General features: G+C 38.7%; 1 protein-coding gene across 5 annotated transcripts in view; it reads right to left on the bottom strand.

Moving 5' to 3' along the window:
- TNS3 (tensin 3) overlaps positions 1-23,827 on the bottom strand; it is a 246,082-nt gene that overhangs the window by 47,249 nt on the left and 175,006 nt on the right. For all 5 annotated transcript variants that reach the window (XM_032182218.1, XM_032182221.1, XM_032182222.1 and 2 more), the window contains 3 exons: positions 8,223-8,395; positions 6,287-6,401; positions 6,116-6,199 (listed from right to left, as the gene is read on the bottom strand). In XM_032182218.1, coding sequence (XP_032038109.1) covers positions 6,116-6,199; positions 6,287-6,401; positions 8,223-8,395 — 372 coding nt within the window. The remainder of the gene's footprint in view (positions 1-6,115; positions 6,200-6,286; positions 6,402-8,222; positions 8,396-23,827) is intronic.

Raw genomic sequence — 23,827 nt, 5'->3', positions numbered from 1 at the left:
TTTCCTTCACTTTCTTACGGATTTCATTAACTTGTTCTTCATTTATCTTCTAAGGGTAAAAAAGTGTGTAAGCAAAAATGTCAATACAATAAATTACAGTAATAAGAAATCACAACATTTTTCAGGCTTTTTAAGTGATAAAACTGTCTTGCAGATCTATTCACATGAAATACTTTGACTGAAGTTTGGCCTAGGAGTACTTGAAGTCAAAAAATAAAAAGACAAAAAATAATCTAAGTATTCAATGCATGTCGGGAAAAAACAGGGGTTGGGGAAAATAAAATTGCTAAGATGTTGTTCAAAAGCCATCCTCAGAGCTTGTATGCTACATGAAGAAGCCAGGCCACACTCATGCCAGACATGAGAATGGAGGGGGGAAAAAATTAATGTACCTATGGTCCCTCAAGGATCCAAAAGTCATCGGGGGTGAGGGGTGGGGGAGAATCTCATACACCAGGTGTTTAGAGCAGAAGGCGGTGGAAGAAGCGAAGAGGTGAAAATAAGTGAAAGCAAACTGAAAAGTCCAAATGGTATTACAATAATTGTCTGTTTCAGATACAAGGCTTTTTGAAAATAAGTAAGTAATATGCAGGCAACAGAGAATAACCTAAAGCCTAATACTTAAATCCAAAACTGTAATTGTTTATTGTAAACATCTGTTTGTTGGACAAAATGCCTATGTAGTGAACAGATATATAGAACAAAATGAAGCACCACTTCTTATGAAGAAAAATGTTGGTGATCATCCTCCTGAGTATGTAACTATTTTTGCAAAATGGTAAACAAACAGAGGAACACAGAGAGAGAGCGTGCAAGTAAGTGCTCACCATGTAATTTTGGTGCAATTTACTTGCACCAAAAATTTTACCATTACAGCAAGTACCTTATGCAAAGTCAATGTATTTTCACTGACCATCTGTAACACATGAATTTGCCTTATGTTCAACATAATACAGGTCACATCAGACCCCGTCCCTTGCAGAAGCTTGGCTCTCTGATCTTTTAGAAAATTTTAGCATGAAATATTGCTGTTCAAGCATCAAAAGAATTTCTGATTCTGTTATCAGATACAACACAGATTGCAACCCAAAATATATTAATGATCCAGAACATGTTATCAAACTACAGTATCCAAAACCAATGCAAGGTATTGCAAGGTATTGAGTATACAATGATCTTTCAATGATCAATGATCTTTGACAATGATCTTTATTGTGTAAATCCAGTAACAAGAATTACACCTTTTTGTCAGCTTTGACATCTCTCAGCAGAAGAAAACACATTCATATTGTGTTATACTACTGCTTCATCACATACCATCTTCCATGGACTTGGCCCTTCCTAACTTTTTCTGTTCAGGTAGATTGTATTCTTCATAGCAGTAAAGACAAGCTTTAAAGCAGTAGAGACAAGCCATGACATAAGCATGCCAAGGTCAACTGCAGGACAATGAAAAACACAATACAAACCTTGTCACTCTGCCTTGTAGTAAGCATCATAAATTTCTTGTCTCTGCTTCTAATTTTTATTGCTTATAAATAACATCAATATAAATATACATATATATATATTTATATTCTTTTTTAAAGGAAGGAAAGGCAAAAAAAAAAAAAGAAAAAAAGTGCACCTTTGTGTTCAGGAGGACAGAGTTCATGACAAGCATCCACTGAAGTGTTTGCACTCATGTTCTAATCAAAGAAACCCATGTCTGGAAAAGTTACATTCATATCTCAGTGTGGACTTCATTTAGTTTTGGACAGTATACCTTATATAAACAGTGAGGGGGAGGACAAGGGGAGAGAGGTATGAACAAGTATTACATGATTTTTTTTCATATCGTGGAGAAAGCTTTTGCTCATCAGAAACTGTGAATTTTTCCCTCTAACAAATCAGTATCACTTTTATTCCTTATGCTGTTAACCCTGCTAACACACAGGAAAAGTTTTCATTTCAAAACTTTAGCTTTTTTATCATATGTAATTAAGGAAAACGTTTCATTTCCCTTGCAACTTGGTGACTGTAAGAAATGACAAGCAGGGTATAACAATATAAAATTACAATCAGCAATACATTTTTCAGTAAAGGACATCTGTTAGGTTGAAGTTTTACCTTTCAAGAATTTATGAAACACTCAACACTCTATTGGGTGATGTAACAGAATAAGCCTACATTAGTCAACAGGGAAGAATTTAGAATAGAAGTGTCTCTGTCAGATAAAAACATAGTATGTGTTAGAAGAACAGTGGAAATACATCAGTGTCTGATCTTGATTAGCTCCATGACATCACAAGGAGAAAATAAGACCTTTTGACAAATTTTAGAAAAGATGCAGCTTGTATGCGTAGTAAAAGCTTTGAGTACAGTACCTGGGTTAAGCTCGCTGGCAGGTATGAAAAGGCCCTACACACGCTTGAAGGCTTTGAGATTCCTCAAAAAAGCAGAAGTGCTATCGTTCCACCATATGTACTGGTTGAACTACGCAAGAATACTTAGACTGTTTGGAGAATATGGAAAAAACAGGATGTCAAGTCTTCTCCTTGCCAGTAGTACATGGATAAAGCATTATAAATAATCTACCCTTGTTCTATGGAACTCTGGCTTCTGCTGCAAGACAGTGCTTTTTGTGAATGCAGACTTTCTGCAAAGCTCTGTTTATGCTTTGGCCATGGCTGAGGAAAGGGCAGCTTCTCATGTCCAGCCTGAGGCGTGAAAGGCAGGAAGACTCTGAACTGGAAGGCGTGGTGAGACAAAGTTCAGTTCTCTGGCAGGCAGCTTGCTTGTTGCTTCTATATACAAAGGAACTTCAATTAGCTGTACCCTGTCTGAAACAAGGGAGCCTTTATAAGCTTCAAAATGGCCTACAAATAGTGCTTCTGTTCTTTCACTGATGTATAGTACTCTCCCATGAGATATACAATGGCTATTGTGTTACAAGAAGAGCTGTATCTGGATTCTATCTGGAGCCTGCATTATAAAACTAGCCAATTTATAGACTGCTCATGTTTGTCTCAAGAAACAAGGTGCCTTTCAAAAGGTAATTCAGAATAAACTCCACAGGTGCCACAGTACTTGCCAGTTACGTAAAGAAAGAAAAATGGTAATTGAACTATGACAGCAAGCAACACACTGTACCAGCAGCACTTACAAGAAGGAACTGCACGCCTGAACACAGACTGAAGAAGGCTTAAACTTGCTCACTTCTGAGAGGGAACAGGGCTCTGAAAAGGAATTCTGTTTCCTCTAGCTGATGTAGACGGAATGTCTCAAATTCATGGAAAGAAAGAACCATTACAACATAGGTAATGAAAAGGAGACACATTATGTAACAGCGCTGAACTGACTTGTCCTAACAAAGCGGCTTCACCAGGGAAGAAAAGGAAGATGTCTAGGGCTAACAGAGAACCATTTTATACCATGCTTTGTCAGGCTACAGTGGAGATAGTGCCCTTCACTTCAATAAATACTTTAAGAATAAGAATTAGATGTGTTTGTGATATATGGTACGGTGTACAGCAAAAATAACTTATAAAAGATGCGATAATTTTGTTATTTGATATACAGAGGGATTGGATGCCACTGTAATTCTTGAATATAGTATACACATTTATTCTTTTCAAATGTGTACTTTAATACTTTTCTAAAGTAGCAAAACTACTGACTTCTAGTCAATGATTCTGTCATGATATGACAAGCACTAACTACACTGAAAGCTATTCTCAACATGGAAATTGGGAAGAAATATGACACTAATATAAAGAAAGACAATAAGAGATTTGGTAACCAGATGATACAGCATCCTCATTACTAACTTAGAATGCAGACAAACAGAAAGGCTAAAATGCAGAACAAAACAATTTCTTGTTCAAGGGTAATCTGAACTGAGACAAAGGAACAATCTCTTAATGGCAGAAATTGAGATTCAAGACTCTATGACTCCGAAGTCTGCAATCTGTTGAAAATCTCTGGCGAAGTCAGTATGTTTCCCAACTTCTACCCAAAAAAAAAAAAAAAAAAAAAAAAAAACACGAAGAAGGAACTTAGAAGATGGGTATTGTTGCAAATGTACTAAAACTTAGGACTGTTAAAATTATTAATTAAATTATTTGCAAATTGCATGATATTATAATAATTTTTGTTGCATGTGCATTACAACAGTCTCAATCACAGTAACAGCAACTTTTGTTCCCTTCAGTTCCTTGCCTTATTTAACACACAAAACATAATGGTCTTGCTCTGGCCATGAACTAGGGATTACCAGCAGATGTACTGAGAAGACTCCTTTTTGACCTCTTGCTAAAGTCATGAAGCATTCCGGTATACTTCCGCTTCAGTTCTCCTAAAGGAGCAAGCTGAGTCCCTCAAATTAGTGGACAATTACCACCTGAGTGCCTTTCCACGCTTCGGTATCCTACTTGTAAGACAGTATCAGCAAAATGAGAGAAGATAGCACTTGGAACTAAACATGGCAATCACCAACAAAAGAGAGAACTACACTGAAAAACACTAATTCCTCCACGATGTGTTCTAACTCTTGAGCAACAGCAATGGCAACCATTTAACAACATGTTAAATCTACAGGAAAATAACTGCACGTAAGGAAACTGTATTTGATTTGCTGATGCTGCCCTAAGGACTACATCTACCCTAACCGTTTAAAAGTTAGGTAGGTTGACTAAAAGGCAAAGCCACAGCAACTGAATGATAAACAGATGTCTCTGAACTGTGTAGAAGATTGCTTTATTACTGAAGATAGTTTTATTCTGTGTTAATGTTATTTAATTTGCTAACTATTAAATAAGGCAAATTAAACTGAAATGCTTTTTCCAAAGTTAAAGACACAACAGTATAACTATTGTTGCGTCAAAATTCACCACAAAATTTATGTGAAACTCTACTATTGCGATCCTACATGAGACAACAGACATAGTCTAAGTAATAATTCATATATATAACTATATAGATGTACATGTATATAGTTTTATCATTTGAACATCTTCCAGTGAAAAAAATTAAATGAATGCCTGTGATTTTTATTCAGATTTTGAAGAAATTATGTTGGCTTCTTTCTATGTCTAGTACGTTCTGATATACTCATGTGAAATACTGGTTTTGTTACATTTTTTTTAAACTTATTGTTTTAAAATAATTGAACATTGAAAAGGTGACAAGTAATTTTTCATATTCTTTTGGAATAACTGGAGTAATGGAATAATTTTGGAATAATTCCTTTGGAAATTTGGGAATTTAATTCACACAAAACAAAATAATAATGGAACAAAGATGGAAAATTATCCATGCACAGTCTGTGAAAATAACACATGAATTTTGACTCATAGAGGACACCTCACAAAATACATACAATTGTATTTTTAGCAGAGATTTATGGTTACAAATAAAATTCTTTAGTAGTAATTTAAAGCTAAATCACACTAACTTATTAATTAACACTTATATAATCATCTATTACCAATGACTTTTCTCTTCTTTTGCATTTACAAACTACTGTGGCAAAAATAAATAGATAAATAAATAAAAATCCAGAACTTTCATTTGTTTGGTGAAGCATCTTCTTAACTTCAGCATAGCTATTGCCCAGCTGTATGATAAGCTTCATTTGCACAGCAAGATGGCAACATATAAGTCAATATTTGGTAGGAGGTTTCCTACTAAAAATCAAAGAACTCAAATCTACTGACAGTAGTATTACGATACTATCAAATAACAGCAATGAGATCGATGAACATTTAGACTACTCAAGCATACAGAGAACAAGAGCAGGACATCCTTAAAGCACTGAACTCCATTTTCTCTTATTGCCATGATGCAACTGCCTGATTGCTCCACACTGATTTTGGACGCTGACCATGAACATGTTCATGTTCGTGTTGGGACTTCCCTGTTGGAAGTTAACATCATTAAGTCTTTTTGGAATAATTCTTCATTGTTTACTTCTTTTTGATATGATCAAAATACTACTGCTAAATTCTACTTATCTGACTTGCATGTCTAAATTTATCGTGTGTACATCCTCTTTATAAAAGAATAGCCACTATTAAGTTCATTGACATCATACACAGTTCTGTTTCAAATTAGTTAAGTAGTATGGGGATCTTACCAGGACTGGTTCTGTACAGCTCAGATGGGCTGCTGACCTTTAGGCTGGAGACAATCTGTTGATGGTGTAAAGGGGGCGTTTTCACTAGGAGAGAAGGAAAAATACAGTTTCTCTTCAGTAACAGATAAAATATTTTAATAAATAGATAAATAGATGCAGACATATCCTTACCATATGGTGTCTCTGGTGACAGTGGAAAAGCTGGTGTAGATGGGACAGATTCATTTCCATTTTTGGCCGAGAAGATTCCCCCATCTATTTCATCTTGGTAACATGTCACAGCCATCTAGAAAGGGCACAAAAAAAGCAAACTTACAATGTGAAACTTTCCGCTTAGCCTTAGAACACAGAAGTTTTCTTAAAAATTTCTTCCATTGTTCCAGCACAGAAATCTTAGAACATTAAAATCATGTAAACGTATACAGAGGACAAAAGAAAGACAGCCTTAAACACTGAATTGCATTTCTAAGGTAACTCTTATTGCCACAGTGCAAGTGGCAAATTACTTCATGTTGATTTTCACAGAATCACAGAATCACAGAATTTTCTAGGTTGGAAGAGACCTCAAGGTCATCGAGTCCAACCTCTGACCTAACGCTAACAGCCCTCCACTAAACCATATCCCTAAGCTCTACATCTAAACGTCTTTTGAAGACTTCCAGGGACGGTGACTCCACCACTTCCCTGGGCAGCCTGTTCCAGTGCCTCACAACCCTTTCAGTGAAGAAGTTCTTCCTAACATCTAACCTAAAACTCCCCTGGCTCAACTTAAGCCCATTCCCCCTCGTCCTGTCACCAGGCATGTGGGAGAACAGGCCAACCCCCACCTCGCTACAGCCTCCCTTGAGGTACCTGTAGAGAGCGATAAGGTCGCCCCTGAGCCTCCTCTTCTCCAGGCTGAACAAGCCCAGCTCCCTCAGCCGCTCCTCGTAGGACTTGTTCTCCAGGCCCCTCACCAGCTTCGTCGCCCTTCTCTGCACCCGCTCAAGCACCTCCATGTCCTTCTTGTAGCGAGGGGCCCAAAACTGAACACAGTACTCGAGGTGCGGCCTCACCAGAGCTGAGTACAGGGGGACGATCACCTCCCTAGCCCTGCTGGTCACACTGTTTCTGATACAAGCCAGGATGCCGTTGGCCTTCTTGGCCACCTGAGCACACTGCTGGCTCATATTCAGCCGACTATCCACCATCACTCCCAGGTCCTTCTCTGCCTGGCAGCTCTCCAACCATTCCTCTCCCAGCCTGTAGCTCTGTTTGGGGTTGTTGTGCCCCAAGTGCAGGACCCGGCACTTGGCCTTGTTGAACTTCATGCAGTTGACCTCAGCCCATCGGTGCAGCCTATCCAGATCCTCCTGCAGAGCTTTCCTACCCTCAAGCAGATCGACACACGCACCTAACTTGGTGTCATCTGCGAACTTACTGAGGGTGCACTCGATGCCCTCGTCCAGATCATCGATGAAGATATTAAAGAGGACCGGCCCCAGCACCGAGCCCTGGGGGACGCCACTAGTGACCGGCCTCCAACTGGACTTGGCTCCATTCACCACGACTCTTTGGGCCCGGCTATCCAGCCAGTTTCTAACCCAACGAAGCGTGCGCCAGTCCAAGCCAAGAGCAGCCAGTTTCTTGAGGAGAATGCTGTGGGCGATGGTGTCAAAAGCCTTGCTGAAGTCAAGGTAGACCACATCCACAGCCTTTCCCTCATCCACCCAGCGCGTCACTCTGTCATAGAAGGAGATCAGGTTCGTCAGGCATGACCTGCCTTTCATAAAGCCATGCTGACTGGGCCTGATCGCCTGCTTCCCCTGCAAGTGCTGCATGATGACTCTCAGGAGGATCTGCTCCATGAGCTTTCCTGGCACTGAGGTCAAACTGACAGGCCTGTAGTTTCCCGGGTCTGCCCTCCGGCCCTTCTTGTAGATGGGCGTCACGTTTGCTAGCCGCCAGTCAACTGGGACCTCCCCCGATAGCCAGGACTGCTGATAAATGATGGACAGTGGCTTGGCCAGCTCCTCTGCCAGTTATTTTGGGCACTGAACGTGAACATTGAACTCCCTATTGACCATTCACTTCATAACGCTTTCTTGCAAAATTCTTCATTGTTTACCTCTTTGGTCTCCCCTAGAGGAATTAGTGATCCTGGATTTACAGCCTGGTCAGCAGCAGGAGACTTCATCCATCCACATCTGCTATACAGTGGCTGCCCAGGGAAATCATTGTCATACTGTCCAACACTTAATTTTCTGTTCCTTCCCACTGTTGCATCATCATCTTGTGAACCTGTTGATGACAAACAAATATGTCAAACAATTAATACATCAATCGCTTTTTTTCATTTAGAGTTATTAAAACAAATGCCTCCTGTGGCCCCTTCAATGACTCCATTCAAGGATGCTCATGAAATAACCGGTTCATAAATGCTTTATAAAACCACACAGGTGGGGGGGAAAAAAAAAAAAAAAAAAAGCAAACAAACAAAAAAAAAGCCAGCTGTGGTTAGCCTTGCTGTCAGAAGCTGGAACATATCTGCAGTACACTTGGTTCCAGTGGAGTGAAGCTGCATGTTTTGCTGATGCTCATTTTTGAGAGGTTCCTTATGCCTGATGCCACTGGTCAAGAATGTCAGCAGGGGCCGCTAGAGGCAAACAAATGGGAAACCTTTATCTCCAGCCCTAATACAGCAGGTTTCAGCAGTAAAATCATAGCTGCTTTCCTGCACTGCATTTTCCCAGAAAGACCAGGTTTTTAGCTGTGTCTTTATAACACAGACCTTGGACCTTATAAATCCAGCTCACTGTACAATTTGTGACACACAGTTAATGACAGAAATTAGGTATTAGGTATACACGGGAGCTGCAACATTTTGGATTCTGAGGAATGAAGCACAAAAGATTAAGCTAAACCAGAACAATTCAAGTTATTCAAGGGCATGAAGCAGTATTCGTTTTGAGCATCACTATTAAAAGAGTGTCACCAGATACAGCTTTATGATTAGAAACACTCTTTATTTAGCCAGACCATGAAGCCATAACAATATGAGTCAAAAGCATGCCCTTCATCTAAAACAGAGAGAAAAAGTGTTCAGCTTCCAAATACATTCATTTTACGATCTGAAGCAGTCAACAGAAGCCAAAACATAATTGCAAAATTGTAGATATTTATTGCACAAATAGGTATCTGCATAGGATAACAGTTTTCATTCAAGATTAAAATATACATGGGGATTTCAGCTTAAAATCCAACATACTTAAGTGGTTCTTCATTGACATACATATGCAACATCCTGATGAATTTGCTAGTAATTAGTAACTAATCTAAATAAATTAAAAAAAACTATAGGCACTTTCAAAAATCTTGCTGTGCTACATTCAAAGCCACTGTGATAGTAACTACTATTAAAGCCAATGTAAATGAATTAATGAATTAATTAAAACTGCTATTCACTTCTGGAATTTCCAGGGCTACTGGGAAACAAATGAATTTGTTCAGTCTCACAGAATCATAGGTTGGAAAATACCTCCAAGATCACCTAGTCCAACTGTACTCACAACACCAATATTACTCACTAAACCCTTCCCCTAGTTACCACATCCAACCTTTCCTCAAACACTCCCAGGGATGGTGATGCCACCACCTCCCCGGGCAATCTGTTTTAAGCCTGAAATGGTTTGAATTTAAGAGATGGACAACTAAGCAAAGAAGTCAACAACAATGACTTTAGCTTAGTTTATTGGTTTCACAAATGTAGTCAGAGTTCTTCAGCGCTTTCTCACTTATTTCAACAGATGACTAGAATTTTTAATTTAAAAGGTGTCTTTTACAGTGAATAAAGTGTCAGGAGTCAAGACATACTAGAAGTCACATAATTCATTTTTGTCCTTGTAACTTAGCTTGAAGTTTTGGCACGACTTCAAAAATAACCCAGTAGCAGATATTTATTCTTTTAAAAGCATTTTGTATAGCCTCATTTCTCTTCTTTGCCTTGTGAAGTACAAATATATTTGTTTCCCCTAAGGAACAAATAGTAACATTCCAACAGCTTTTCATCAGAACTGCATCAGGCATTTGTTTTGTCAGATGGTTATCATTGCATCAGTGGTACAGCTAACAGAAGCATATATGCGTACATATATATATTTATATATAGTTTAAACCATAACCCACTGCATAAATTACAACCAAACTGGAAACCCCTTACAACAGGTAATTATGAAATCAGATTTAAAAGAAATGCATGTATCATCATCTTGTTGTTTACTCCTTAATAAAGAGCTCTAAATCACATTATAACTTGTGTGTTCCTTTTGTCCATGAAAATGTGCAGTCGCCTTTAAAAACTTGAGTATTACTTCAGGCCACTCAAACAGTTTACCCTTCTATTCTGTGTAAGTTTTCTTGAAAGAGTTTCTTTTTTCTCCTTTTGAAAACAAAGCATTGTCCCTTACGTCCCTTGGAAAAAGGGACAAGTAATGTCCCTTTTGGGAAAGATGTTGAAGGGACCAACAGTGCAAGTAGTGTTCTCCTTTGTCCTCCCAGTTAGTGACTGGGACCTAGGAAGAAGGAGATGAACAGGTCAAGTGAATGAATGGCGAAGAGGCTGGTGTCGTGCCCAAGGTTTGGGGTTCTATGACCTTGGACACACCTTTGATGGACCAGGCATGCTGACACTGGATGGGACACCGCTGTCCAGGTGGGGCAAGAGTGTTCTGGGCAGTAAGCTGGATGGACTTATCAGGAGGGCTTTAAACTACATGGAGATAGTGGAAGGGGATGCACTTCTGAGTGAAGAAAGCATACCTGAGAACACCATCATTCTAAGTAACAGCAGGGAAATGTTTGTGAACTGTCCCAGTGTAAGGGTTCTAGAAACACAATACGACCGATTGTCAAGCTGAAATACCTCTACTCCAATGCATGCAGCATGGGAAACAAGCAAGAAGAACTAGAAACCTCCTTCTTCATGACTGTAGGAAGTGATGCATTAACACTTAACCAACCATACATTGTCACGTATCTTAATGTTTAAAAAATATAAATCCTAGAACAATTACTGTGATTTATTTTTTTAAGATCATGCAGTCAGTCTTTAAAAAAAAAATCTAACTGCCTTCTGAATTGTATGTTAAGTAAAATCATAGAAAAATACAATGGTTTGGATTGGAAGAGTCATTAGAGATCATCTAGCACCAATCCCCCTGCCATAGGCAGGGATGCCTCCCACTAGACATGTGCGGTGTTTAGCTGCCTGCCAGGTTAGATCACAGTCCTCCTTTTGGTACCCAATGTGGGGCTCAAAGCATCAAGAAAAATGACAGATCTGACCAGAGCGCATTAATACAAAATTGTTATAAGCCTAAGATCAGTTTAATAGTTGCTAATTACAATGTGGATTTTTTTGATCTCAAGTCTGCTGTGCTTGTTTTCTGAATCATGTTGTATAGCACATTGCTTACTATATGTGTTCCCTGTTGTGCTGTTTATCATTTCTGGGAGCTGGTTTAAGGTTATTATTTTGCTGTATTGTGTAACACTGGCTTCTGATATGATGAAGTTACTAGCCATGAGACTAATTTGGCATTTGTATTCAGCATTGCCATTTGCTCCATACCTCAGAAACCATCTCTTGAAAACTATCAATAATTATACCTTTCACCTTTTCTCCTCAGGGAGCCAATCTGTAGGGGGAACAAGATGGAATACATTTCCCACTTCTTCACTCTCCCTTTCTCCTTCACCTCCCCTTTCTCCTCCAGGCTAGTTATGATGGCTCTTCAAAATTTTGAATATCCTTGGGATATGGAAACCAGCATGTTCCTGTTGTCATGCAACCTAAATGCACTTCAGGTTTTGTTTAAGGTTAAACAACTACTTAAGAATGCCAGTATCAGTCAATCCTATATGCAAGACGAAACAATGGAAGAGAAAGTCAGGTCGGGGGTGGGGGCTGTGAGCAAATGGCTGTGTTGTGCTTAGTTGGCTGCTGGGTTAAACCACAACAGGGATACATGCAACCCTAGAGAGATCCTTTGTGTGGTAAATCACAAACAGGAATTATGTTGGCTTAGCTGATGACTTGAACATATTATGGAAAGGGATCTGAATATCTTTAATACATACACATATACATAAACATGTATTATACATATTTGTATGTGTATGTATCTATTACATAAATGTCATGATGCCAAGGAGAATTAATTTTATTACCGTGGTTAATATTTATTCATTTTATTACAGTGGTTTTCTGCCCCATCAACAACATTCTCATCTTTCATGCATATAATCCATAATTATATAATATTATTCAATTATAATACTTATACAGATTATAATCTATAATCTATAGCTATATGTTTACCTGTTAAACTTATTAGGTTCTGTGTGAACTAGTTATTTCTGCTGTGGAGATGGAGATGTAAACTCTTATTCAGAAGTGCACTTAGACTACTTAGACTGAAGGTCTTCCTTGCTGCACTCAGCAGCTGATTATACTTTTGCTACTTCTTTGCTGCATGCTAATCAGTGCTTAACAATGTGACACTGACAGGGCAGCTGTTGTGTGACAGCTACGAGTTATGCTGCTGGTTCACATGGGCACCAGTGATGCAGCCAGGAGCACTCTGAGGAGAATCAAGAGGGATTACAGAGCCCTGGGAGCAGCAGTAGAGGACTCAGGAACACAGGCAATCCTTTCATCCATGCTCCTGATGAAAGGGAAAGGGTTTGAAATGGCCAGTTCAATGTAGCAAACCAACAGATGCTTACAGGACTGGTGCCACAGGCAGGGCTTTGGCTACTTGACCTTGGGACTGGCTTTGAGAAGCCTGGGCTGATGCGGTCCACTTGGGATTAAAGGGAGGGTAGGGACAGGCGATATTACAGAGGGGGGTTTGCTACAGGCCACCTGATCAGGAAGAACAGGCGGATGAGGCCCTCTGTAGATAGAAGCAGCCTCACATTTGCAAGCCCTGGTTCTCATGAGGGAATTCAGCCACCCCAATACCTGTTGGAGGGACAGCACAGCCGGGCATAGGCAATCCAGGTTTCTGGAATGCACTGATGACAAATTCCTTCTTCAGGTGACAGAGGAGCCACGGTGGAGAGGTGCTAGTCTGGATCTCATTCTCACCAACAACTAGGGAGGGGCTGGTGGGGAATGTGAACCTCAAGGGCAGCCTTAGCTACAGTGATCATGAAATGGTGCAGTTTAGGATCCTGAGGGTAGCGAGGAGGGAGCACAGCAAGCTCGCTACCCTGGACTTTGGGAGAGCAGACTTTGGCCTCTTCAGGGATCTACTTGGCAGAGTACCATGGGACAACACCCTGGAGGGAAGAGGAGCCCAAGAAACTTGGTTAATATTCAAGGAACTTCAAGCTCAGGAGTGATCCATCCCAACAAAGAGGAGGTCAAGCAAAAACACCAGGAGGCCCACATGGATGAGGAAGGAGGTCTTAACCAAACTTAAACAGAAAAAGAAGGCCTCCAGAGGACAGATAGCTTGGGAGGGATACAGAGACGTTGTCTGAGCAGCCAGGGATCAGGTTAGGAATGCTAAAGCCTGCTTAGAATTAAATTTGGCCAGGGACATTAACGGCAACAAGAAAGACTTCTATAGGTACATTGGTGATAAAAGGAATGGTTTCAAACTAAAAGAGATTTAGATTAGAGGTTGGAAGGAAATTCTACACTCAGAGGGCAGTGAGGCACTGGAACAAGTTGCCCAGAGACATGGATGCCCCATCCCTGGAGGTGTTCAAGATCACATCAGATGAGGCCCTGAGCAACCTGATCTAGTGGGTGGTGTCCCTGAGTATGGGGGGGGGGGGGGGGGAGGTTGGAACCAGATGATCTTCGAAGTCCCTTCCAACCCAAGCCTTTCTATGATTCTATGTTTCTATGATTCTATGATTTTGTGATAACATATTATACAAAAGATTTCAATAAGCCATAAAAATAAACTTGTTCAAACTGGCTTTAAATGCTGTGGTTTGTGGGGGCGGGGGAAAAAAAAAAAAAAAAAAACAACAAAAAACAGAGTATTAGAGTATGATGCATTCAATCACAATAGAATGAAAATGCTCTGGAGTCTCTAGATTCTCATATTACCCTGGTTACCACTACAAATAAGTGAAAAACATACTTGACAGTAATTTATCCCTTGAATAATCTGCAGGCCCCATAATGTACCATGAATAAGTATTTGCTTTGCTTTAGTATTAAATAATTCTAATGAGGGACTAGAACTATTAAATCATACTATTATGGATTTTTGTAAATCAGATTAAGGACTTTTTAATTTATAAGGACTCAGTTTACATTTACAGATACACTCTATCGTTTTCTGGTTAAGTAATGCATTGGAGTAGTGTTTCAAATAACCAAAGTTTCACAGTAAAAACTACCATTACATTAATATAAAATTCCAAGAGATAATTCTTAACTTATTAACTTTTATGTTTACCATTACAACCTAAAAGGCATTGGAGCTTAGAAAGATGTAAATAGGAAAAGGTGGTTGCAGGAACCTTCTGGTAAGTGATAAAATCTTTTTATAGACATCTCTGTTGACTGAACAAAAGATTCACATTCAACAAAACAAAACAAAAAAGTAGGAAACTCCCTTACATTCCTATTCCATCACAAATAAAATAATCACAAATCAAATTTTTATAGGTAAGATAACTCCTTGATTTGTAGTTATCACTCAAGTAGGCAAGTATCTTTAAACTTGTAGTCTCAAGATAACAAAGATGGGAGTGGGTTCCCATTTTTTTCCAAATTTATATCTTTTTAATCTCCTCTTTAGTGCCACTAACTCTAAACTGCGGACAACCAGAATGCAGTTAAGTCACTCTTCACAACAGAAACACAACTGATTATATAAAACTATACACTTAACCTGAAGCTGGCAAGAAGGAAAACCAACACTAGTGCTTCCACACAGGCCTCAGAAGGCTTTCATACAACACTGAAATACTCTTACAGAAGGAACAGAGATCTTCTCCTAGTGCTAGTCACCCAGTACTTTCTCTCCTGTGCAGAGTATTTTTGGTTGAGACTACTTTCATTTCGTGTGTACTGCTTGATCAGATAAAGTCCCAATGTTGTTAAGACCTCACAGTTCTATCAAGTCAAACATATTTTAAAATTATGAATGTTCCAGCAGTACCTGAATGTGTTTTTTGTAATCCACATAAATGCAACTTACCAGTACATTAATCTAATAGATGCATAAAGGTCATCCCACCTTCAGAGGGCTAAAACTTAGTTGCTAATTTCAGAAAGTTTTTAAAAAATAAAATAAAATAAAATAAAATAAAATAAAATAAAATAAAATAAAATAAAATAAAATAAAATAAAATAAAATAAAATAAAATAAAATAAAATAAAATAAAATAAAAATAAAATAATGAAAAATCTATCCTGATAGCCCTTTTCTAGCAGGACTAAGGACACCAAGTTTCATAACATGAAATATTGAAATGAAAAGAATCTTACATTTCAGAAGCTCAGCCAATTCCTTGTTTATAAAGTGGTTATCTTATGTTCATTCAGTGAAAGATAATGATCCAAACAGCTTCCCTTTCCATGATAAGATACACATGAGTCTGCAGCTAGTTGGAAAGGAATGCTACCAATGCTAAAAGAGTTTTGGAGTTTGAGCCCCAACAAAGCCAACTGAAGGAAATAACAACTTCAACAAGTTTTAGACCAACACTTAAAAAAATTGGATTATTTTTCTAGGAAAATTTACAGTCTCTGAAGTGGTTTAAAAATAAATAATCAACAATGTATTAAATTTCTCCAAATTGTTTAACGTTATTTTTTTTTTTCTGTTGGTTTTCCTTGTCAACTATAAACCATAAAAATATTCAACACTAGAAATAAAATTCATTTGACCCTTCCCATAGATTCTTTGGATGGAAATTCACTGATACAATTCCTACTACAAAGAAAGATGGAACAAGTCACAGTCACGTAAATGGTGATTAACAGGAACTTTTGTGCAGTCAGTGATATAGTATCCTCTACTCCACAAATGAAATAAGAAACTGAGTTTTCAGAAACACAGATTGTGATTTCTGTATTCCATATGCTCTTCTTTTCCACCAAAACTCTTGACAGTGTCAAAGCCTATTCAACAGAAATCAGACCATCAGGAGTTATTGCCATGTAACACACTCGGGAACTTCCATTTCTATACATTGTGGATACCACCACCAGCACCTAAACTCTCCCAGTCTCTCTCCACAATGCATATGAAACATGATGAATTGTTATAGCATTGAAATATAAACGTTAGATCTTGTCAAACTAAATATTCAAATTACAATTACTGTCATCTTCTCTGGATAGAGAGCTTAAATAACGTTAGTTTCTCATTTAACTTTGTTTATTCCACAACAGTATTTTTGGAATATTATAGTCATTTCAACAATGTCCCTTTCACAAGACACAAAAGGTGACATCAATAGATTTAAGAAAATCTGTCAAACATTTAAACCATGTATATGCAGCTTGTGTCTGAAAACCCCAGGTCATTTGAGAAGAGAAAAAAAAAAGAAAGAAAATTTTCAGAACTCAAAGAAACAAAAGGAAAGCTTACTAGTATACATATATTTGATCAATCAACCAACTAATGCAACTTAACAGATTTAAAAAATAATACCCACAACAAATAACAGACTCTGTAGACAGATGACTTGGAAATCATTCCTGTGTACAAGTATGTCTCAGGCAGCAGAATATAGAGAGGAACAGACAAAGCAGAGGCACTTCAAGTGAGCTTCTCACCATAGCTTCAACTTATGGGACAATTTAGCATGACATTAAACAGGATCATCCTGCTCAACTCACAGATCAATAAAACTCTGGTTTTTCTCAAGAAAGGTACTGTGAAAACTCCCACAGTGTTTTTCCAGTGCCCCTTTCACAGGCCTTACCATAGTCATGAAGGTTGAAATAAGACTCTGGGAAGAATTATGTTAGCATTGCAGAAATTCCAGATGCTGTTGCTTACAAAGAATTTTAGAAAGACTTGCGTAACTGTCTACTATTACCATGAAACATGGGAATTCAATCCAACCGGAGGATTAACAATTCAACAAGAAAAAAAATGAAGTCCTTAAGTTAACTTTTAATAGAGCAGTGTTTAATGATCGCCCCACATATTAAAAAATAAATAAATTACCAGAACAATATCCAAATCGATAGTGATTTCCTTCTCCGGAACCATTTATCTTCTAAGAAACTCAAGATTTTCATAGAAGACTCTTAACGATCAAGCTTTCAAGACAGCTTTAGACTTAAACCAAACTATTCCATTTTAATAATGTAGAAACAGTTTTACAATCACTGTTGTAAATTTAAACAAAACATAACCTCTTTAAAGATAGACAAAACTTGAGCTAAATGCTGTGTTGGAGAAAGGACAAGCAAATGTATGTCCAGCTGAAACAAAATGATGTATTTTTGATTGTACAAAAATACAGAATACATTCAGAGAACATTGTTTTATGAAATATATAATATAATGTCCTTTCAACTGATGGCTGAACGTGAAAATTTGCCTCCTGCCTCCAGTCTCTTTTAAATTTCATCAGGTTTAGTGGCATATAAAGGATAAACTTCTCACTCAGCTTTGTTATTTTGCCAAATTCCCACTTTGACTCCTGTCAGAGCTCAATAATCTAGACAGCACATTGTCAGTACATGAAGCCGGCAAGCAACCAGGAGTTTGTCCTGCTTGGATAAGAAATACCAGCAGATAACATGCTGCTAGTCTCCTGCCTCCCTGCAGAAAGGTTTTGGTGAATTCACTGGCATCCCCTTCCACAACCACTCCTTCTGCAAATTGATTCCGGCACTCTGACTGCTTAGTTGAGTGAGGAAATAACTTGTTATTAATCCAAAGAGAAACTATAGCATAATGTTCCAACTAAAATGTACTTCCTCATCTACACAAAGGATCGCTGTACTGATCAGTGAGCTGCATTATCTTCTGAAAATAAACCTACACTACTTGTGTAGGTTTAAAACAAATAATCGGTACGACTTTTATGTATTAAACACCAATTATGCCCAAATGTTCAGATCCCTACCTCTACAGGAACACTGTTTCAAAGGGATTAAGTAGAACAAAAGCTGATTGAGTAGTGTCTGATAACTTCAGTGTCCTAACCTTTCTCAAATGTAGTAGGAAGTATTATTGCAGTCATAAAAATCTCTTTGTTCTCAAAAAAAATGTCCCATGTTTAACAATAGTGAGTAAGCAAAGTATTGTTTTTGCTTACTTAGAACTGGAAGTAGTCTAGGATTCAGACACTTGATAACCCAATAGTCTTACAAGCAAATTAAAAGATCTGAACTCTACCCCAAATCCACGTAGGCCATTAAATCTTTCTGCACAAGACAGAGCAGCTTCATACATCTGGACACTTTTGCTTCCTGGCCCTTCTACACTGTGCCAATTATGGGTGTTACACCTCTTGCAAAACTCAGTCATTTCTCTACACCCATAGAGAAATGTCATAATTATGCTACTGTCAGGAACACATCCTGGAAGTTACATGACCAATAAATATTTCTGGAGTGAAATGAACATGGCATAAATTGACTAAAAAATTACAGTGCTGCTAAATGCAATTACAATTCAATTTTTAACTTTAGCTTACAAATTAGTTTAACTAAATGTAGTTTAACTGAAACATTTGAATTCAAACTCCATTTTAAACTAAAAAACTCATTTTTTTAAACTGTATTTCAATTAAAAACTGTCACCTCAGGTCTTTCAGGTAGACTGGTTTGCTCTCCCATGGAACATAACAGTGAATGGAAACATCTGGAATAGTTCAATGCTTTTTAAAATTATTATTTAATAAAGTAAAAAAAAAAAAAAAAAGATTTATTTCCTTCTCCTCCTCTGTCTGAAGCATGTAGATATGCTGTAGCGTAATTTATGAAACCATAATTTGAATCATTTTCAAAGATTTATTTTTGATAAAGTAATAACCTCTGAGGATATTGCAGATGTTTAGCCACCTTGTTATTATTAATTTTCCATGTCATCTAGAGACGTAGGGATTTTCTTGAGGGAGGGAAGGAAGACGGTTTTGTCCACTTTAATGCAGTATTTATTAGCTGAAAAACTATCTAGTCTCCTGCAAAATGTAAGACTGTAACAACTGTTTATCTGCATTGCACTCACCACATTAAGGACCTAAGGATGTTTTAAGGCAATATATTCAAAGGAAATTATAACTCATGCATGCAAAAGATGATTAGAATTAGCTGAGAGAAACAACAGAACTTTGATCTTATGGAAAAGACAGCCCCTCCCTTACTCATGCTCACTTAGACAGACATTTATCTCTTAATCATGGTGATGGAAACAGGCTACATGTTTCTGAAAAGTAAAAGTAAAAACATATTATTAATGCCATTACCCAAACACCTCTTGAACACTGATGGAAATGGGGTATCAACCACATCTCTAGAAAGCCTGTTCCACTGTTTGGCCACCCTCACAATAAATAAATTTTTCCTAATAACCAGTCTGAACCTCCCCTGATGCAGCTTTGTGATACTCCCTCGTGTTCAGTCATTGGTTACTAGGGAGAAGAGATCGGCAACTCCCTCTCCATCTCCTCAGTTTTCTAGGTACGATCAAAACATTGTTTTAGCTTTCCTTCCCTACATCTTAGCGACAATACTTGTGGTAAAAGATGGCTGGTTAGAGGAAGCAAGTCTTACAAGTGATCTCTAACAGTAGATTAAGATCATACATTACTAGACACGAAAGAATATGCATAGAGTGAAGTAAAGAGAGAACATAAAGTTGCAGAGAAATTTCCTCAGGCTGCATACTTTCCCAAAACTGAAAATGAAGAACTACTGCAGCACTGTATTATCTCTACATGGTATTTTCATTTACTACCAGAAACCCCACCAAACTCATCTTTATGTAACTCAGCTCATGTAAAAGCAAAAATTATAATTTCTTTCAAAAACAGAGCACTGATTTACCTCTGACAAGCTACACACATAGCACTGAGTGAAAAAGCTCAACCACTGTTCTACATGGTTCATTAAGACACATCTTGCAACATTAAATAAACAAACAAGGATCATTATCTACTTCCTCCTGTTCTCAAAAACAATGAGCACTTAAGCCAAGACTTCATTTTGGACAGAATCCAGAACACCATTACAAGAGCAGCCAGTACTTTGCACAATTTTATTTATAGTTACGTGCCACATTTTGACAGTTCATTCAAATGCCAAAAGTGCATCAATTACATAAAAAATAGCTGCACATGCAAGTCCATATACAATCATATACATCCAGCTGTAAAAACTGGGCCAGATGTGCCAGTGAACCAGCAACAATTTCACCAAAAAAAATTTCGAAAGAGGGGATTATGAAAAACACTTCAGGGAATGACAACTGTGTTGAAGAACTTTGCTCAGTCAAGTTTAAGGAAATAGTTCACTTTTTTTTTTTTTATTTTTAAACAGTGAACATTCTGTAACACATACTGTCAAAAGATAAACTTGTCAAGGATACGTGTGTATAAAAGCCTCTGGGAAGAAGTGTGAAAGGGGTGGTAGCTGCTTATCTGCTGATTCTGCAAACAGTGCAGAAACATACAAGTGAACAGAGGCATGAATGTGCAACAGTGTGCATTCTCACTTCACACACATTTATTTGCCGGGCATTGAAAATAGGTACATGAAGTCTAAGGACATGGATTCTCTGAACACTCATGCTAGAAGGATGTAAAGGAAGACCTGGGAAACTACAGGCCAGTCAGTCTCACCTCTGTGCCTGGCAAGATCACGAAGCAGCTTCTCCTGGAAACTATGCTACGGCGCATAGAAAATAAGTTGGTGATTGGTAAAAGCCAGCATGGCTTCACTAAGGGCAGACAATGCCTGACAAATCTGGTGGCCAGTTCTATGACAAATCTATGACAGTTATAGCATGAGAAACTGGCATCATCTACCTGGATAGTGCAAAGCATTTGACACTGTCCCCATGAAATCCTTGTCTCTCAACTGGAGAGACATGGATTTGATGGACAGACCACTCACTGGGTAAGGAATTGGCTGAATGATCTCACTCAAAGAGCTATGGTCAATGTGCAAATGGAGATCGGTGACGAGTGGTGCTGTTCCTCATCAGTCAGTTTTGGGACTGGCACTGTTTAACATTTTTGTGGGTGAAATGGACAATGGGATTGAGTGCACCCTCAGCAAGTCTGCTGATGACACCAGGCTGTGTGGTGCAGTCAACACACTGGAGGGAAGGGATGCCATCCAGAGGGACCTTGACAGGCTTGAGAGGAGGGTCTGTGTGAACCTCACAAAGTTGTACCAGGCCAAGTGCAAGGTCCTGCATGTGGGCTGGGGCAATCCCAAGCAGAAATACAGGGGAAATACAGCAGAAATGCTGGGGAAATCCCAAGCAGAAATGTGTGCTTGCAGCCAAGGCAGCCAACCATATCCTGGACTGCATCAAAGGAAGCGCGGCAGGCAGGCTGAGGGACATGATTCTCCCCCTCTACTGTGTTCTAGTGAGACCCCACCTGGAGTCCTGCACTCAGCTCTGGGGCCCCCAGCACAAGAAGGACATGGACATATTAGAACGAGTCCAGAGGACGGCCACAAAGGTCATCAAGGGACTAGAGCACCTCTTCTATGAAGAGAGGCTGAGAGAGTTGGGGTTGTTCACATTGGAGAAGAGAAGTCTCCAGGGAGAACTTATAGTGGCCTCAAGGGGGCCTACAGGAAAGCAGGAGAGGGACTCTTTGTCAGGGGGGTGTAGTGATAGGACAAGGAGTAATGCTTTTAAACTAAAAGAGGGTAGATTTAGATCAGATATTCCAAAGAAATTCTTCACTCAGAGGGTGGTGAGGCCCTGGAACAGGTTGCCCAGAGAAGTTGCAGATGCCCCATCCCTGGAAGCGTTTAAGGCCAGGTTGGATGGGGCTTTGTGCAACCTGGTCTAATGGGGCCCATGGCAAGGGGGGTGGAATTAAGATGATCTTTAAGGTCCTTTCCAACCTAAACCATTCTATCATTCTATGATTCTAGAAACCAGATAATCCTACCACTCTCGTTATTTAGCACTCAGTTCAGGCACACACACAATGCATCAATCCCATTCATCTCCACTAGTTTGTTATTGACTCAACTCCAACTAGTGGATATTTCCATTCAATCTCAGGGCGGTTCAGCCCTGATCTGCCAAATCCCTCCATCACACGTCAATTAATTCTCTCTTCTCTATATGCATGAGGTGAAAGACTGAGTCACAGGGCATATGGCTCACCTTAAAACTTGATGGTGTAAGACTGATCATCACTGATCAGTAGTCAACCACTGTTTTGGTTATGGCTATTTCTTCATCTCCATGTCAGCAAGCATTTCTTTGTGCTATTAATTACACCTCCTGTTGCTGAAGTAGTGGAAACAGCTAGTTAATTGCCTTAGTGAGTATCCTGCTCAGGTTAATTCCATAAGACTACTCAGAGGTTAGGTAAACCATATCTAGTACGCCTGTGCTCTTTTACCACAGATTGCTAACGAACAAGGCATTACTGTTATTTTATGCGATCATTTACCTTAAATGATATGGTTTTGTGTTCTTTCATATATAGCATATTTACAGTCTTCCACTGAGGGAAATCAGTGTTAACAAATCTGGAGAAGATCTTCCCATGAAACTGTACATTAGTTTGCTCCCCAGCATGCAGGAATACACTTTTGACTTTACCAAACAAGTTTTCCTTGCAACTAGAATGCTCCGTTTCCATCAAGAGATGATGTATCAAGGGCAAAACACTCCAGGTCTTCCTCATTCTTAATATTCATTAATAGTCAACCTGCTTTTCCCCCAATTTGTTTTGTTCACAGTATGCGTAAATGATTCCTTATATAACAGCCAGGACAAGTCCAGATATGTAAATAATTCCTAAAGCAAGGAAAACCAGAATGTTCCCAGTTTCAAGCAGACGTGGCAGCATGCCACATACAGATTGTTTTACCTTCGGAACCATGGGCAGTTTTAAAGTCAAGTTCCATTATCAAGTGAATGGTACTTGAAAAACTCAGAACATTTTAGCACTTGACATAAAGGCAAACTTAAAAAGTTATTATTATTGTAGTGAAGCTATACGAAGGAATATTTCTTTTAAAAATATTTTCTTTAATAAAATGCTGTTCTTTATGTTACTTACTTCAATACCACATGCTGAAGCACATGCAGAAAATGACAGGGGAATAATCCTGATCTCTCCAACTTTAGTCTTGGTGCTAATGCCCTAAAATACCAAACTGATCTGTCCCTTAGCTTTGCCCTAGCGTTAATCATAATTTCCTAAATGTGTTTAGTAACACGAAGGAATAACTGTGTTCCCCACAGTGAAGTTCCTACAGATCAGGTTCTATCAGGAAAATATCAGTATGCAGTTTCATGATACACCTATGTCCTATCTATCTAAAAACTGCTAAAATGGTCACTTGCCTCCCTGCCTCTATCTGTGTCCTCAACTCTCTTTTTGCACACATCATTTCATGATCTGACACAGAAATAAACCAGAAGAAAACCTTCAAACCATCAGATGGACAAGATAATCCAGCACCCACCACTGCACAGTTGCCAGATCAGACGCACAGATGAACAGAGCAATGCATACCCCCAGACTGCA

Source organism: Aythya fuligula, chromosome 2 (assembly GCF_009819795.1).
Source record: "Aythya fuligula isolate bAytFul2 chromosome 2, bAytFul2.pri, whole genome shotgun sequence".
NCBI classification, from domain to species: domain Eukaryota; kingdom Metazoa; phylum Chordata; class Aves; order Anseriformes; family Anatidae; genus Aythya; species Aythya fuligula.
This window is presented reverse-complemented; position numbering and strand designations above follow the sequence as displayed.